Here is a 19,094-nt window from a genome sequence, read left to right as displayed (position 1 = left end):
TAGACTGGCCTTTAATTCTTCCTTCCCGCTAACATTCATAACTTCACAACAGTACAAGAAGCAGGTAAAATCATCCAGTATTACTTTCAAAAAGAGACAATGCTACCAGCATTCTTTCAAAAGGCTTAATGCTGTATATTATTCTCTAAGCTTTATTTAGGCTGTGATCAAGCCAATCAACTACTGCCCCTGCAACTGAATCAGTAGATATTTACAAGTTGAAACTTGATACAAATGTTTTTCTGTTGACGATGTTTCATTTCCTGGTTTTTATAATGCTTATTTATTCAACATTGTTATCTATCTTAAAATAATCTCATTCTTCTCTTATATAGTTTATTCTTTACATTCCTATTTCTTCACTGCACCAGACTGTCAACTATTTGGTCCCTTGGGCTAGTGGCAATTTGCTTTCGCACCTTGGCGCTTCTAATAGTAATAATTAGGCTAATATGACAAATTTGGAAATAATTTGTATTTTTCCTAACTATACAAACCTGGAACTCTTTACAGCGGAGACGCATTTTGGCAACAGCTGGAACTAGCTGTAAAACTTTTAGCTACTTAGCGAAGGGAGAGCGAGAGTTGGACCAACCACTCTGCTCACACCACCACTTGTAACTGAAAGTCACTTTGCAATTGCGGCTGAACTTCCTGGGGGAAGGTGATGGCGGGACCAGGTTGTGTTAAGAGCTCTAAGATTGTATACATAGGGAAAATGCAAATTTCTTCCAAATTTGTCATTTATTACTGCACTACATACAAACTCTTACCAAATTTACCGTGGACACTCACCGTTAGGTGGGTGCAAGTCCAAAAAACTAACTGGCTAGTGCCTGACCTGAGGTGTTACTCTGTGCTTCGCATGAGCTGTTTGGAGGCATCATGTCACCTCGTCGACTTTGAGAGCTAACGGCCTGGGCAATCGTACGAAGGGGTAAGAACTCTCACATCTATAATCTTTGTTGTTTTTTTTCTTTATTCCAGATCACAATATCAGATTTTATAGCACCTCCTTCTATGATGATTCTTGAGGAAACCTTCAGAGCAAAAAGCTTTACCAAAGTCCTTGCACATGAATGGTTTTTCTTCCATGTGAGTTCTTAAATGTTTATCGAGTCTCTGTTTTAAATTATATGTTTTGCCACATTCATGACACTGGAATAGATCTCTCATGTGATTTCTCATGTCTTGTGAGATATTTTTTCAAAGTAAAGAATTTGCTACAGACGTTGCATTTGTATGGCCTCTCTCCCGTGTGAATTCTTGAATGTGTAGTGAGATTTGATTTTCTAGTGAATGTTTTGCTGCAGACATCGCACTTGTATGGCTTCTCTCCCGTGTGAACTCTTAAATGTACAGTAAGATTGTGTTTATGGGGAAAAGTTTTGCTACAGACATTGCACTTGTATGTCTTCTCTCCCGTGTGAATTCTTAAATGTACAATGAGATGTGATTTTGTATTAAATGTTTTGCTACAGACATCGCACTTGTATGGCTTCTCTCCCGTGTGAATTCTTAAATGTTTAGTGAGATAGTCTTTTGTAATAAATGTTTTGCTACAGACATCACACTTGTATGGCCTCTCTCCCGTGTGAATTCTTAAATGTTTAGTGAGAGGTGATTTTGTAATAAATGTTTTGCTACAGACATTGCATTTGTATGGCTTCTCTCCCGTGTGAATTCTTAAATGCACAGTAAGATATGATTTATTAGAAAACGTTTTCCCACATTCACTGCACGTGCATCGCTTTCTAGCTAGAGCATTGGAGTTAACATTACCAAAGATCCTTTCTTTTATCTGCTTCTCCTTTATTTGATTCACCTCTTGATTCAAAACATCTTTCTGTAATAATTCTCTTCCACTGATTACACATGAAAGTCTTCCTTTTTCTTTTCCTTTATCCTCTTTCACAGCTGTCCCTAAGTAAGTGTCTACACTTTCCTCATCATCGACAATCTCTTTACAACTTAATGAACCGTTTTCACTCACTGATGCATCGTACTCGTAGGAATTTTTCAAGTTGCTTTCGCTAGAATCAAATATTTCTGGCTCTACTTTGACTTCCATTTTTGGATCCAAGAAAAGAGCTCCATCATTAAAGAGAGCAACACTTCCAGACGTATCATTATTTTCTGGATCGACTGCAGGTGAAAATAGATCTTCAATTTCACTTTTCATTGAAAATTCAAAAGGTGGTTCAGAATTCATCATCCTCTCCATATCAAAAGATGACACACCCTTTAATATTATTTTCAATAGACTTCAAAGATGAGATTAAGACTAAACTTCCTATTCTCAGACATCATACTGTACAACAAAAACTTCCAACATGACCCTTTCTTTTCCAGTCTTACATCTCATGCATACACCTTCAGTAGCTTACAAGCTTTAGCAGCAAGAGGTGGATGATTCCTTCCTTTGAGATGAAAAGTCTGGAAGAAAAGAAAACTACAATCAGTTGGAGAAGAGGAAAACTCAATAAAATTAATGGAGGTTTCTAAAAAATTAAATAAATTCATAAAGTTATGTAATTTGCCTTTTTTCTAAACATACAAACCACTGTTCTATCTGTTCTTGTTACACATTTCAGGCATCTAAAAATCTCATATACTCTGTGGATTCTATAATCTACAGCATCTCCTGTGATATTATTGGTTTTCTTCTTTAAATAGTTTTCCCCTTGCTCTTCAAAAAGACAGACGTTTAATCCATTGTCTTATTTCCTTTACTGTACTTCCTTTCCAGTCACCATCAAAAATTGTCTTGCTAATACAGCTATGCACCTCTGAGCCTTCCTCCATAATTATGAACAGCAAAAGGCTTTATAGTAATCTTGCACAGACAGGAACATTTACCACAAACTCTTTCATATCTCTCCCTCTGCCTTTGCTTTGGTTCTAGTATTATGGCAAAGTAACATTACTCACTTGGTAAGTTGTTTCTTTCTGGTTGCCTTTGTGTTGTCCAGTGCCTTCTGACAGGCTCCAAGCATGAAGATGAAGTATGTGGAGCCCCTGATGAAGACAATGAAAGTGAGGCTGTTTGAGTAGATCTGGTCTCTCTAGCAATCTGACAGGAGGCTTCACTGGGACCTTAAAAAGGTCTGGGAACCAGTTCTTCCGAGGCCAGAAGGGAGAGATGGGGGCCAAGGAAAGACGACTGGTTTCCCTCGCCAAGTTAAGAGCAACCCAGATCAGAGAGAGGGGGAGGTGTACACCTGAAGACTTCCCAATCTTGTAAGTGGGCATCTGTCCTTCTGGGGATACTTTAATGAAGAGAAGACGACTTGGCAACCAAAGTTTATTCCAATGAATAATAACTAGACAGACAAATTATTGAAAAGAAAAAAAAAAAAAACGCACACTCATTGGGCACTCCTATATCAATACAAAAACACAAGTAATTTTTTTTAAAGACACCCCCACACCTGAAAATAACATATAAAAGACTTTTTTCAAATACAGTTCCATTAGGTTTATGATGCAAATTTCTTAGCAATTAACACCAAGAAAGACCTTTTTGGTCAAGGTCAAAGTATTCATAAAAAACCTTAAGTTTGGAACATAAAGATTTAAGCTTTGAACATAAGAAAGTTTCAAGCTTTTGACATAAGTAAGTTCCACGCTTGCAACATATGAAAGCTTTAAGCATGGAACATAAGAAAGTTCCAAGCTTTTGACATAGGAAATTTCCACGCTTGTTACATAAGAAAGCTTCAAGCTTAAAGGAGAACCACGCTACATTGTGGTTCATTATCTCCTAAAGGAGTCAGAAGGGTTTGGACATTGACAACCCTTAACTTTGACTGCTGCTGAACTCTTTCTATGCCACTTTATGGTCACCTGTTTCTGGGGACGTGGATATGAAACACTACCCATGGAAAATCTGTCAATATATATGAGGCAATTATATTATGATGGGAAAACGACAGTCAGTGATAAGAATAATCATGAGATAGAAATAATACATGATAAATGGTATCCAGCCTTTACCTATTTTCACTGAAGGGTCCACTTACAGTCTGTGAACTATACAGAATCAATAAACACTAAGGTAATGAATGCTATGCAATCATTCTCTCTGGTCAAGCAAGAGATAACTGGCAAGAAAGAGGTTGCCTAACTGTGAAACACAAAGGATTATGTCTCATTTTATAGTTCCAAAGCAGGCGAAGGCAAAGGGGAAGACTCCTCTGCGGACAAGGTGGCAGAAACTCCAGAATAGCCAAGGACAGCACTCATCGGCAACAGATCCACCTCAAACGAAGCCAATGTCCACTTCCTCTCAGCACCTAGATGGAGAAGCTCCAACAACGCCTCGTTTGACAGGGGACCAGCCATACCCATTGATGGATACACCTGTAAATTATCGGAAAAAGAGCAGCCACTCCCCGAGGGGAGGGCAGAACCGCTTCTCCAGGGGAAACAGTTACGTCCCTTAAACCCCAAAATTGACCTGATTTTAAATGGTCTATGCTTCTGTTTGACCGTTCCACGGGACACTGATCGAGCAGGAGATTCGGGAAGAGATCGGGGGGAGGGATGAAGAAGTCCGAAGTTTCTTCGACTTCGAGGAACACCCTCAAGACAAAGAATCTCTCTTAGACTTCTTGCACCTACGTCCAAAGCACTTCCACTCAGGGCAGGTGTTGCCTCGGTCACAACACGCCCTACGCAAGCTATATGTTGAGATATTTAGAAGTGTGACCATCCAGGTAAAAGTTATTCCGAGTCTTTTATAGTAAAAACTGTTGTAACCAAGACTTTCCCAATACCACCTCACCAGGGTATGGGGACGCAACAGTATTAGCTTTATACTATCTACACAAGGGAGCATGGTTTACCTGCTGTGGTTTAAGGTCAGCTTATGCAGAGAACCAAGGATGCTGCTTTCCCCAGGAGAGAGGACGATGGAGAAAAGAATTCACACTGACTAAAACCGAATAGTGTCCTCAACCTTCTGATACTTGTCCAATAAGGAGCGAGCATTTTATACCAGCTATTGTGCAGCAAACACAGGGCCAATAGAAAACGTATCGAGCCTCCTGTGGGTCATATCTTGCAGGCAGTGGGCTGTGAGAGTGTTCTTTCATTTCCACACCCCAGCCTGAAGAACCTGTCACTGAGAAGTTCCTCTTCAATGCCAGGGATGTAGCTACGCCCAACATAATGAGCTCTGGGGCGACGTGAAGGATTCAGCGCATGGTCTATGATCTTGCAAATCCATGCTGAGATGGTGTTCTTGGTGACCCTTCTCTTGGTCCTCCCTGTTCTGACAAAGAGTGCAGGCACATGGGGACGGGCTGTGGCTGTTCTCTTAAGGTACAGCTTCAAACTTCTCACTGGGCAGAGTAAGAGATGATCAGGGTCATCTGTTACAGAACAAAGACTCAAAAACCGGAAGGAGTCGAATCGAGGATCCGCTACTCCCGGGTTCTGAGTCTTAGCAACAAACTCAGGGACGAAGATGAACGTTACCTCTCTCCCCTCCCCTTGAATGGGATATGTTGTATGAGAGACCACGAAGTTCAATGACTCTCTTGGCTGAAGCCAAAGCTATCAGGAACATCATCTTCCAGGTTAGGTGGTGATAATGGTTTATACGGAGGTCTCTTTAGAGACCTGAGAACTCGAACCACGTTCCAAGGGGGAGGTCTCACTTCAGACAGAGGACAGGTAAGTTTATAACTCCGTATGAGTAAGGAAAGTTCTGGCGATAAAGAAATGGCCATTCCATTCAGTCTAAAGGCGAAGCTTAAGAAATGACCATTCCATTCAGTCTAAAGGCGACGCTTAAAGCTGAGCGATAGCCTTTCACCGCCATGACTGACTGGCCCATTTCTTCACGTAAATACACGAAGAACTCTGCTATTGCTGGAATGGTGGCATCGAGAGGAGAAATACCCCTTCCACAACACCAACCACAGAAGACTGTAGGGCAATCTTAGCCCTGGCACCCTTCAGCTCCTGAGACCAACGCAAGGCGGCACTGGTCTTTGCCCTCTCGAGGGAGTATCTCTGGGTTGGTAAACAAATTGAGAACCCTCATGAGAGTCTGAACCTGCCAGAATGCATGTTATGACACTTTCTGCTCTCCTTCCGACATTGAACTGGCAGCAAAGTCTCCTTCTTCCACACCCAAGAGCTCTTCTCGGAGTGGGTTGCGGACATCCCTTGAGTGACTGGCTGCATCTGTAGAATTAGAGGTCCTTGAAGAGGACTTTGAAAGAGTCTTGGAGTCCTTAGGTTCCTTCCAAGGAAGGAGGTAGGACTCAAGCATTGAAGGCCGGATTGTCATGTCCCTCATGACTTCCCACGGTGGTGAAGAACTATCAGAGCGAGGGGAAACTTCCTCTGAAGGTGGAAGAGAGGAAGCCCCTCCCTCACGCAACTCTCTCGGCAGAGTGAGTTAGGAGAGTGTCTGGTGGAAGATGCAGGAAAAGCAGGCCTTGTTGGCCTAACAGGAGTCAGCTTTACCCTTAGGGAAGTAACCGCATCTGAGACTCCTCTCTTCCTCTACAGGGGAGAACAAGAAGCAGTGGTTCCTTGCAATATGTCTGCTGGAGCTGTAAGGTTGCTCCGAAGAGCTGGCAGACAGACAAGGCTTGAAGGCTTGCACCACTACTCTGAGCATAGCACTGAACCACAGCTGCTGACTGACTGACGCACTGTCAGAAAGATCCCCTGAAGGGAAAGGGACCGAAGGTTCCCTGTCAAGAGTCTCTGCTGTTGATGGGTCCACCATTGAGGAAGGCAGCTTCAGCATCCTGAACCCTTCTGTGAAGACCCCTTCCCCTTTCCCCGCTGATAGCACCGTAATGCCTTTGCGGGGATGGGAATGAGGCGATGGTGACCTGTCAATTTGATGTTCAATAAACATAGGAGCTTGTAGAAGCCTGCTCATGGCCATGGCGCAAGTGAGCCGGTGAGCGCAGGCGCACAGCAGGCACTGGTGGGCCGGAGAGTTCTTGTGTGCAGAAGAGCGGTGGCGCGCAGGAGAGCGCTGGGGTGCAGTAAGGCACTGCGCAGGAGGATGCTGGTGCGCAGTTTCCAGTGAATGCGCAGGAGAGCACTGGCACGCAGGTGGGCGTTGAAGAACGCCGGCGAGCTGGAGGGTGCTGATGAGCTGGAGAGAGCTTTGGCACACGCTGGTTTGGAGAGCGCTGATGTCTTGGGGAGCGCTGACGAGCTTGAGCTGGGGACCACTGTTGCACTGGCAAGCGTAGGTTAGCTGGCAAGCAATGGCAAACGCTGCTCTTTGGAATGGAGGGGCTACACTGAAGAGCGCCGGCAACCGGTAGATCGCTGGGGGGTTAGAGGGTGCTGAGGACAAGCAGGAGAAGGATGGTGGTCAGGCAAAGGTCGAAGCACTGGAGAGCGAAGACGCTCTGAAAGCGTTGGAATACAAGATGACGCTGACATGCTGTTGGAGAGCACTGGTGCACTGCAGGGCGCTGGCAAGCTGGAAATTGTTGGCGCGCAGCTGAACGCTTTGGAAGAACATCCGGATGATGTACAGGAGACAGGAAGCATGACGGCAGGTCAGCACAAAGGTGGAAGTGCCCTTTGGAAGGGCGAACATCCACTGATAGGGATCGCGAACAATCCACAGAAGAGTCCACGGCCGAGGACTAGCAGCAGCGTCGTCAAGATAATGACCAGGAATGGGCGAAGGTTGAAGGCCAGAAGACGACTAAAGCAGAAGCTCCTCTGCGGGGAACGGCTGCAAAGACAAGGCCAAAGAAGCGCCTTTTCACCGATGGTCAAAGGCAATCTCTCAGGCGAAGCAGAGGGTGAGCTCTGAGACGCGGGAACAGCAAGCTAACCTATACCAGCAATCCTCGGAAGAGGAGTCTCTATGAGAGAACTCCCCCGATTGGTGAGAGTCACTCACAGGAGACAGATGAAGGACTTAGCTTCCCCCTCGAAGGATGGACAGAACGGTGGAAGGTTGGGAAGCAGAAGAAGAGGTCTTGTGTTTATTTTCCCTTCAAAGGAACCTTTGAAAGATAAATACCCCGCTTTGACTTCTTCCGGCGTTGCCCAAACCTTTCCCACTGGGAGCCAGCTCACTCCCGACACTCATTACACTTATTACCACAATCACACCGTTGACCTCTCCAGGTGGGACAAAGTGTGTGGAGGTTGGTGTCCACGGCCGACATGAAGGTACCGCAGGGCCAACCTTCAAGTCCAGAGCAGGTACACATGGTGGCAAAAGTCAACACAAACACATACTATTAAAGAGAAAGAACATACAAAAACCATTAATGGCAGTCCAAAATATAATTTGGAGAGGATGAAGAATGACAACGAGCCAAAACCAAAGTGACCTAAATCACTGGTGTGTGAGAGGGAGCGGTAGCAAGCAACCCCCCCTATCCCCACAAACTAGCGGAATGGGTAGTTAACCCTCGATAAAAGTCTTATGGCTCATCTTTCAGCCTCACCAAACGTAATATCCTTATAAATAGCGAAGGTTTGTATAAAGTGACGGAACAAACAAATATTTCTTGAAAGTTACATATAAAATATTGCTTTTAATCCATTAGCCTTCTATTTTTCTTATGCAAACAACGAACACAAACTTGACCCAAAATTAAACCCAAATGATTGCACTTAGTACAGTTAACATTAGGGGGAGCTATGAGCCCAAAAAAATAGAATTTCCAAAAACAAACCATGACAGCCTCTGGACATGATTACTACTCTGTACCACAAATACAATCAATATACTGTAAACTTAATTAACAACATCACATATTCAATTATGTAAACTCACATTAATACTGAAACCTGTAGAATTTATTCTTAAATAAATTGGGTTACGGATTTTACCCAGAAGACCCAGCCCTGGGACTTGGAATATTACTCAACAAAATATCTTTAAATCTTAACTTCACTCTTGTGAAACCTGAATACAGTACTGTACTAAGAATGCTGTAAAATCATTTAACGAGAAACTCTCTCTCCAGAGAGACCAATGCAGATTGAAATGTCTGAGAAGAGTAATTGTGGAAATGAAAGAGAAACCAAATATTCAGATATTTTAATGAAGATTCTCCTCTCAAGGACAATCCAATGGAAAATTATAAAACCTAAACTAGTCACTAAGACCACAAAAGAGATCACATCAAGAAAATCACATAAATCTTAAAATGTTATTTTCATTAGTAAAATAAATTTTTGAATATACTTACCCGATAATCATGTAGCTGTCAACTCCGTTGCCCGACAGAAATCTACGGACGGGATACGCCAGCGATCGCTATACAAGAGGGGGGTGTACTCACCAGCGCCATCTGTGGTCAGGTACTCCAGTACTTCTTGTCAACACCACCTCAATTTTTTCCTCGGTCCACTGGTTCTCTATGGGGAGGAAGGGTGGGTCAATTAAATCATGATTATCGGGTAAGTATATTCAAAAATTTATTTTACTAATGAAAATAACATTTTTCAATATTAATCTTACCCGATAATCATGTAGCTGATTCACACCCAGGGGGGTGGGTGAAAACCAGTGTACATGTTAATCAAGAAGCTAAGTATCCCGTATTTCATTTTTATCAGTTATTCAAAATAACAAATGAAATTATAAGTACCTGGTAAGGAAGTCGACTTGAACCATTACTCTGCCTTTAATAAGTACGTCTTCCTTACTGAGCGCAGCGGTCCTCTTAGGAGGCTGAACAACTCTTAGGTGCTGAAGTATAAAGGGCTGCAACCCATACTAAAGGACCTCATCACAACCTCTAACCTAGGCGCCTCTCAAGAAAGAATTGACCACCCGCCAAATCAACTAGGATGCGGAAGGCTTCTTAGCCCACCGTACAACCCAAAACAACAATAAAAGCATTCAAGAGAAAGGTTAAAAAGGTTATGGGATTATGGAAATGTAGTGGCTGAGCCCTCACCTACTACTGCACTCGCTGCTACGAATGGTCCCAGGGTGTAGCAGTTCTCGTAAAGAGACTGGACATCTTTGAGATAGAATGATGCAAACACTGACTTGCTCCTCCAATAGGTTGCATCCATAATACTCTGCAGAGAGCGGTTCTGTTTGAAGGCCACTGAAGTAGCCACAGCTCTCACTTCATGTGTCCTTACCTTCAGCAAAGCAAGGTCTTCATCTTTCATGTGAGAATGAGCTTCTCTAATCAGAAGCCTTATGTAATAAGAAACTGCGTTCTTAGACATAGGCAGCGAAGGTTTCTTAATAGCACACCATAAGGCCTCTGATTGTCCTCGCAAGGGTTTTGACCTTTTAAGATAGTACTTAAGAGCTCTGACAGGGCAAAGTACTCTCTCCCGTTCGTTACCCACCATGTTGGAAAGGCTAGGAATTTCGAACGATTTAGGCCAAGGACGTGAAGGAAGCTCATTTTTTGCCAAAAAACCGAGCTGTAAGGAACATGTAGCCGTTTCAGATGTGAAACCTATGTTCCTGCTGAAGGCGTGAACCTCACTTACTCTTTTGGCTGTTGCAAGGCAGACGAGGAAAAGAGTTTTGAGAGTGAGGTCCTTGAAAGAGGCTGACTGGAGAGGTTCAAATCTAGATGACATAAGGAACCTTAGGACTACGTCTAGATTCCAGCCTGGAGTGGACAACCGACGTTCTTTAGAGGTCTCAAAAGACCTAAGGATGTCCTGCAGATCTTTGTTGGAGGAAAGATCCAAGCCTCTGTGGCGGAAAACTGCTGTCAACATACTTCTGTACCCCTTGATCGTAGGAGCTGAAAGAGATCTAACATTCCTAAGATGTAACAGGAAGTCAGCAACTTGGGTTACAGTGGTACTGGTAGAGGAAACTGCATTGGTTCTGCACCAGCTTCGGAAGACTTCCCACTTAGATTGATAGACTCTGCGAGTGGATATCCTCCTTGCTCTGGCAATCGCTCTGGCTGCCTCCTTCGAAAAGCCTCTAGCTCTAGAGAGTCTTTCGATAGTCTGAAGGCAGTCAGACGAAGAGCGTGGAGGCTTGGGTGTACCTTCTTTACGTGAGGTTGACGTAGAAGGTCCACTCTTAGAGGGAGAGTCCTGGGAACGTCGACCAGCCATTGCAGTACCTCTGTGAACCATTCTCTTGCAGGCCAAAGGGGAGCAACCAACGTCAGCCGTGTCCCTTCGTGAGAGACGAACTTCTGAAGAACCCTGTTGATGATCTTGAACGGCGGGAATGCATACAGATCGAGGTGGGACCAATCCAGCAGAAAAGCATCCACGTGAACTGCTGCCGGGTCTGGAATCGGGGAACAGTACAATGGGAGCCTCTTGGTCATCGAGGTAGCGAACAGATCTATAGTTGGCTGACCCCACAGGGCCCAAAGTCTGCTGCACACGTTCTTGTGAAGGGTCCATTCTGTGGGGATGACTTGACCCTTCCTGCTGAGGCGATCTGCCGAGACATTCATATCGCCCTGAATGAACCTCGTTACCAGCGTGAGCTTTCGACTTTTTGACCAAATGAGGAGGTCCCTTGCTATCTCGAACAGCTTCCTCGAATGAGTCCCTCCCTGCTTGGAGATGTACGCCAAGGCTGTGGTGTTGTCGGAGTTCACCTCCACCACCTTGTTTAGCAGGAGGGACTTGAAGTTCATTAAGGCCAGATGAACTGCCAACAACTCCTTGCAATTGATGTGAAGCGTTTCCTGTTCCTGGTTCCATGTCCCCGAGCATTCCTGTCCGTCCAATGTCGCGCCCCAGCCCGAGTCTGATGCGTCCGAGTAGAGATGAAGGTCGGGGGTCTGAACAGCTAATGAGAGACCCTCCTTGAGAAGAATGTTGCTCTTCCACCACGTTAGAGTAGCCCTCATCTCTTTGGAAACAGGAATAGAGACCGCCTCGAGCGTCATATCCTTGTTCCAGTGAGCTGCTAGATGGTACTGAAGGGGGCGGAGGTGGAGTCTCCCTAACTCGATGAACAGGGCTAACGATGAAAGAGTCCCTGTTAGACTCATCCACTGTCTCACCGAGCATCGGTTCTTCTTCAGCATGCTCAGGATGCACTCTAGGGCTTGGTTGATTCTTGGGGCCGACGGAAAAGCCCGAAAAGCTCGACTCTGAATCTCCATTCCCAGGTAAACGATGGTTTGGGAAGGAACGAGCTGGGACTTCTCTAAATTGACCAAGAGACCCAGTTCCTTGGTCAAATCCAAAGTCCATCTGAGACTCTCCAGACAGCGACAACTTGTGGGGGCTCTTAAAAGCCAGTCGTCTAAATAAAGGGAGGCTCTGATGTCTGCCAAGTGAAGGAATTTCGCAATATTCCTCATCAGTCGCGTAAACACAAGAGGAGCCGTGCTTAGGCCAAAACACAGGGCTTGGAACTGGTACACAACCTTTCCAAAGACGAATCTCAGAAAAGGTTGGGAGTCTGGATGGATGGGAACGTGAAAGTAGGCGTCTTTCAGATCCAACGAGACCATCCAGTCCTCCTGCCTGACCGCTGCTAGGACCGACTTCTTCGTCTCCATTGTGAACGTCTGCTTGGTGACATAAGCATTGAGCTCACTGACGTCCAGCACCGGTCTCCAACCTCCTGTCTTCTTGGCCACCAGGAAGAGACGGTTGTAAAAGCCCGGAGATTGATGGTCCCGGACTATCACCACTGCCTCCTTCTGTAACAGGAGCGACACCTCTTGATGTAACGCTAGCCTCTTGTCCTTCTCCTTGTAGTTGGGAGAGAGGTTGATGGGAGATGTGGTCAGAGGGGGATTGCGGCAGAACGGAATTCTGTAACCCTCCCTTAGCCACTTGACAGACTGAGCGTCTGCACCTCTTCTTTCCCAGGCTTGCCAGAAGGTCTTGAGTCTGGCTCCTACAGCTGTCTGGAGAGGAGGAAAGTCAAAGCTTGCTTTTCGTGGACTTGGCACCTTTCTTGGACTTGCCCCTGTGACTGTCTGCACGGGAACTTCCTCGGCTGGGGGCTCTGCCACGAAAGGGCGGAATGAATCTGGTAGCAGGTGTATCAGCCACCGTGGTGCGGTAAGTTCTCGGCACTGAAGGTACGATTTTAGCCTTACGTGCTGAAGAGGCCATGAGGTCATGCGTATCTTTCTGGATAAGAGCCGCAGCCATCTCCTTGATTAGCTCCTCCGGAAACAGGAACTTGGAGAGAGGAGCAAACAGCAACTGTGACCTCTGGCAAGGGGTGATACCAGTAGATAAGTAGGAGCATAGATGTTCCCTTTTCTTGAGGACTCCTGAGACAAAAATAGAAGCAAGTTCGCCAGAACCATCGCGAATTGCTCTGTCCATACAGGACATGATCAGCATGGCCGAGTCTTTGTCAGAAGGGGCAGTCTTCTTGCTCAAGGCCCCCAGGCACCAGTCGAGGAAATTAAAAATTTTGAAGGCGCGAAAGACTCCCTTCAACAAGTGGTCCAGATCAGAAAAAGTCCAGCAGACCTTAGAGCGTCTCATAGCCGACCTACGGGGAGAGTCAACCAAACTTGAGAAGTCGGCCTGGGCAGAGGCAGGGACCCCCAAGCCTGGTTCCTCTCCCGTGGCATACCAGACGCCCAACTTAGAAGCCAGCTTAGGAGGAGGAAACACAAAAGATGTCCTTCCCAGTTGCTGCTTGGACTGCAACCAATCCCCTAAAACCCTCAAAGCTCTCTTTGATGATCTGGCGAGGACAAGCTTGGTGTAGGCAGACGTAATAGGCTGCATGCCTAGAGAAAACTCGGATGGAGGAGAACGAGGGGTTGCAGAAACGAAGTGTTCAGGGTATAACTCTCTGAACAGAGTCAGGACCTTTCGAAAGTCTAAGGAAGGTGGCGACGACTTGTGTTCCTCCACATCAGAAGAAGGATCATCCAGGTGAGCAGCTTCATCCTCAGAAACCTCATCACCTGAGAGTTGAGAAGCAAGAGGTAACGGTAAAGCGGCATGCTGAATGGCTGAATCCTGTAGAACGGGTGCATGCGCACTTGCGGATCCATCATCACGCCTCTGCTGAAGAGGATGAGGGCTGGCAATGACAAAGTCATGAGGCTGGGATGAAGGAGGTTCTGCGGAGGTCTGAGGAGCAAGCGTGGTCAGAAGCGAATGCTGTAAGGCATGAGGCTCATGCTGCATGGTATGCGGTTCATGTTGAATGGGAAGAGGCTCATGCTGCGAAGAATGCGGCTGCTGCATGCGTTGAGGCGGCTGCCTCATAGCATGAGGTTCCTGCCTCAAGGGTTGAGGAGGTTGCTGCGCAGAGAGAGGCTCTTGCCTCAAGGGTTGAGGCGGTTGCCGCATAGCATGAGGCTGCTGCCTCATGGATGGAGGAGGTTGCCGCAACGCATGAGGCTCCTGCCTCATGGGTGGAGGAGGTTGCCGCAACGCATGAGGCTCCTGCCTCATGGGTAGAGGAGGTTGCCACATAGCATGAGGCTCCTGCCTCAAGGGTTGAGGAGGTTGCCGCATAGCAAGAGGCTCCTGCCTCAAGGAAAGAGGAGGTTGCTGCATAGCGCTGGTACCTGGCAACTCCCAATGCGGCAGCTCACGCATGGAGGCAGGAGGAGCCTCAACATCATACGTCTGGCAGGCTGGACTGCGCAGAGGTGGAGGAGCGCTCGCAGGAGGAGGTGTGCTAACCTTCTCTGCCTGAAACTCCTGCATCAAAACCGCAAGCTGAGACTGCATTGTCTGCAGCATAGACAACTTGGGATCAACAGAAGTTGAAGCAGAGGCCTGTTGAGGCATCGCTTTACCTCTCTTAGGAGGTGTGCAGTCATCAGATGACTGCGGCGAGTCCGAACTGGCCCAGTGGCTACACCTGGGCCGTTGGACTCGCTCGGCTGGAACCTTACGTTTAAGAGGTCGTGAGACCTGGGTCCAGCGTTTCCTCCTGGAAACTTCTTCCGCAGACGAGGAATTTAAGGGCTCAATCGTCTGGGAGTGGAAGTGACGATCTCTATCAGATACGCCCGCAACCACTGAGGATACAACTGTGCGCCGATCAAGGCCTGCCGAACCCTTTTGCCCTTCGACTTTGCTTCTCCCCTGGGCTTGGGAGCTTGCAAGAGGTCCCGGACTGGGAGGACGACTGGCACGCACAGAAGTATCCTCATGCGCAACACTGACACTGACACTAGGCACAGCACTGGCACTAACACTTCCCACTGCACTTTTCACTTTAAGTTCCTTGACATCTGCCAAGAGAAGATTGTGGTCACTCACTAAAGACTCCACCTTATCACCTAGAGCCTGAATGGCACGTAACATATCCGACATATCAGGCTGAGCACTCGTAATAGGTTCGGGGGTCACCACTACAGGGGAAGGAAAAGGTTGAGGATCATGGGGGGAGGAATAAACCAAAGAGCGAGAAGAACTCCTCCTAACTCTCTCCCTCTCTAACCTAGTCGTATACTTGAGGAATTCATTAAAATCGAATTCCGAAAGCCCAGCACATTCCCCACATCGATCTTCCAACTGACAGGATTTTCCCCTACAGTCGGAACAAACGGTGTGAGGATCAACAGAGGCCTTCGGAAGACGCCTATTACAAGTCCTAACACTACATCGCCTAATTCTAGGAGCTTGAGAGTGGTCGGACATCTTGAATTTAGAGAACAGTCAAAGGGGAATTCCAAAGTAAAGCAAAGATCGTTAACCAATAATTCAATTTAATTCCAAAAGCTATCTAAGCTAAGGGAAAAGCTTCCTGTATAGCGAAGGCTAAATTTTAGAGCAAATACTTCACCAAAACCGTGAACAAAGACTCCAAAATCAACAGCGTATCCATGTAGGTCTTGCCGGCGGCACGACAGAGGAAAAATTGAGGTGGTGTTGACAAGAAGTACTGGAGTACCTGACCACAGATGGCGCTGGTGAGTACACCCCCCTCTTGTATAGCGATCGCTGGCGTATCCCGTCCGTAGATTTCTGTCGGGCAACGGAGTTGACAGCAACATGATTATCGGGTAAGATTAATATTGAAAAAAATACTTTTCTACCTTATTACTATACTTATATTCAAACCCCCAAAATGAGGATATCTCCATACCATAGTACTTTGTAAATAATTGCAAGGCTTCATATTCAAATATGAGCAGACTGGCTTTTAATTCTTCCTTCCTGCTAACATTCATAACTTCACTACAGTACAAGAAGCAGGTAGAATCATCCAGTATTACTTTCAAAAAGAGACAATGTCACCAGCATTGTTTCAAAACACTTAATGCTGTATATTATTCTCTAAGCTTTATTTAGGCTGTGACCAAGCCAATCAACTACTGCCCCTGCAACTGAATCAGTAGATATTTACAAGTTCAAACTTGATACAAATGTTTTTCTGTTGACCATGTTTCATTTCCTGGTATCTATAATGCTTATTTATTGAACATTGTTATCTATCTTAAAATAATCTAATTTTTCTCTTATATAGTTTATTCTTTACATTCCTATTTCTTCACTGCACCAGACTGTCAACTACTTGCTCCCTTTGGCTAGTGGCAATTTGCTTTTGCCCCTTGGCTTCTAATAGTAACTTTTAGCTACTTAGCGAAGGGAGAGCAAGAGTTGGACCAACCACTCTGCTCACACCACCACTTGTAACTGAGAGTCACTGTGCAATTGCGGCAGGACTTCCTGAGGGAAGGTGATGGCGGGATCAGTATGTGTTAACCCTTTTACCCCCAAAGGACGCACTGGTACGTTTCACAAAACTCATCCCTTTACCCCCATGGACGAACCGGTACGTCCTTGCAAAAAAATGTTATTTAAAATTTTTTTTGCATACTTTTGATAATTTTTTAAGAAACTTCAGGCATTTTCCAAGAGAATGAGACCAACCTGACCCCTCTATGTCAAAAATTAAGGCTGTTAGAGCAATTAAAAAAAAAAATATACTGCAAAATGTGCTTGAAAAAAATAACCCCATGGGGGTTAAATTTACAAATAGCCTGGGGTAAAAGGGTTAAGAGCTCCAGGATTGTACAAGGATACAACAAAAATACAAATTATTTCCAAATTTGTCATTTGTTATGGCACTACATACATACCCTTACAATATTTACAGTGGAGACTCACCGTTAGGTGGGTGTAAGTTCAAAAAACTAACTGGCTAATGCCTGACCTGGGTTGCTGCTCTGTGCTTCACATGATCTGTTTGGAGGCACCACGTCGACTCTGAGAGCTAACGATCTGGGCAATCGTGTGAAGGGGTAAGAACTCTCACATCTATAATCTCTGCTGTTTTTTCTCCTTTATTCCAGATCACAATATCAGATTTTATAGCACCTCCTTCTATGATGATTCTTGAGGAAACCTTCAGAGCAAAATGCTTTACCACAGTCCGTGCACATGAATGGTTTTTCTTCCATGTGAGTTCTTAAATGTTTATAGAGTCTCTGTTTTAAAGGATTTATTTTGCCACATTCATGACACTGGAATAGATCTCTCATGTGATTTCTTATGTCTAGTGAGATATTTTTTTGAAGTAAATGCTTTGCTACAGACATCGCACTTGTATGGCTTCTCTCCCGTGTGAATTCTTAAATGTTCAGTGAGAGAGTCTTTCGAAGATAATGCTTTGCTACAGACACTGCATTTGTATGGCTTCTCTCCCGTGTGAATTCTTAAATGTGAAGCGCGATGTGCTTTTGTAATAAATGCTTTGCTACAGACATCGCACTTGTATGGCTTCTCTCCTGTGTGAATTCTTAAATGGTCAATGAGATATGCTTCTCTAGCAAATGTTTTGCTACAGACATTGCATTTGTATGGCTTCTCTCCCGTGTGAATTCTTAAATGGTCAGTGAGATTTTGTTTCCAAGTAAATGCTTTGCTACAGACATTGCATTTGTACGGCTTCTCTTCCATGTGAAGCGCGATGTGCTCTTGTAATAAATGCTTTGCTACAGACATCGCACTTGTAGGGCTTCTCTCCTGTGTGAATTCTTAAATGGTCAATGAGATATGTTTCTCTTGTAAATGTTTTGCTACACACATTGCATTTGTATGACTTCTCTCCCGTGTGAATTTTTACATGTACAGTGAGACTTGATTTTGTAGTAAATGTTTTGCTGCAGACATTACATTTGTATTTCTCTCCCGTGTGAATTCTTAAATGTGCAGTAAGATGGGCTTCTCTAGTAAAAGCTTTGCAACAGACATTGCATTTGTATGGCTTCTCTCCCGTGTGAATTCTTAAATGTTCAGTGAGACGTCCTTTTACATTAAATGTTTTGCTACAGACATCGTACTTGTATGGATTTCTCTCCTGTGTGAACTCTTAAATGTCTGGTGAGATGTGCTTTTAAAATAAATGTTTTGCTACAGACATCGCAATTGTATGGCTTTTCTCCCGTGTGAATTCTTAAATGTATAGTGAGATATGATTTTGTATTAAATGTTTTGCTACAGACATTACATTTGTATGGCTCCTCTCCCGTGTGAATTCTTAAACGTGCAGTGAGATGTTCTTTTCTGGTAAAAGCTTTGCTACAGACATTACATTTGTATGGCTTCTCTTCCATATGAATTCCTAAATGTCTTGTGAAATGATTTTTCATAGTAAATGCTTTGCTACAGACATTACATGTGTATGGTTTCCCTCCCGTGTGATTTCTTAAATGCACTGTAAGATATGATTTATAAGAAAATGTTTTCCCACAGTCACTGCATGTGAATGGCTTTCTAGCTAGAGCATTGGAGTTAACATTACCAAAGATCATTTTTTTTATCTGCTTCTCATTTACTTGATTCACCTCTTGATTCAGAACATCTTTCTGTAATAATTCTCTTCCACTGATTACACATGAAAGTCTTCCTTTTTCTTTTCCTTTAGTGTCTGCACTTTCCTCATCATCAACATCTCCTTTACAACCTAATGAACCGTTTTCACTCAATGATGCATCGTACTCGAAGGAATCTTTCGAGTAGCTTTCGCTAGAATCGAATATTTCTGGCTCTACTTTGACTTCCATTTTTGGATCCAATAAAAGAGCGCCATCATTAAAGAGAGCAACACTGCCAGACGTATCATTATTTTCTGGATCGACTGCAGGTGAAAATAGATCTACAATTTCACTTTTCATTGAAAATTCAAAAGGACTTTAATGCAACGTGGAAACTACCCACCCACTAGGTAGTGGGAG

At 44.7% G+C, this 19,094-nt stretch overlaps 1 protein-coding gene and 1 pseudogene across 1 annotated transcript in view; both read right to left on the bottom strand.

The window, feature by feature from the left end:
• The window catches only part of LOC137637607 (zinc finger protein 721-like), a 313,366-nt gene that overhangs the window by 116,143 nt on the left and 178,129 nt on the right, over nt 1-19,094 (bottom strand). The window contains 1 exon segment of the mRNA XM_068369755.1: nt 1,160-2,436. Coding sequence (XP_068225856.1) covers nt 1,160-2,224 — 1,065 coding nt within the window. The 5' untranslated portion in view covers nt 2,225-2,436.
• Nucleotides 16,910-18,923, bottom strand: LOC137637595 (zinc finger protein 665-like; annotated as a pseudogene).

Source organism: Palaemon carinicauda, unplaced genomic scaffold (genome assembly GCF_036898095.1).
Source record: "Palaemon carinicauda isolate YSFRI2023 unplaced genomic scaffold, ASM3689809v2 scaffold88, whole genome shotgun sequence".
Lineage (NCBI taxonomy): Eukaryota > Metazoa > Arthropoda > Malacostraca > Decapoda > Palaemonidae > Palaemon > Palaemon carinicauda.
This window is presented reverse-complemented; position numbering and strand designations above follow the sequence as displayed.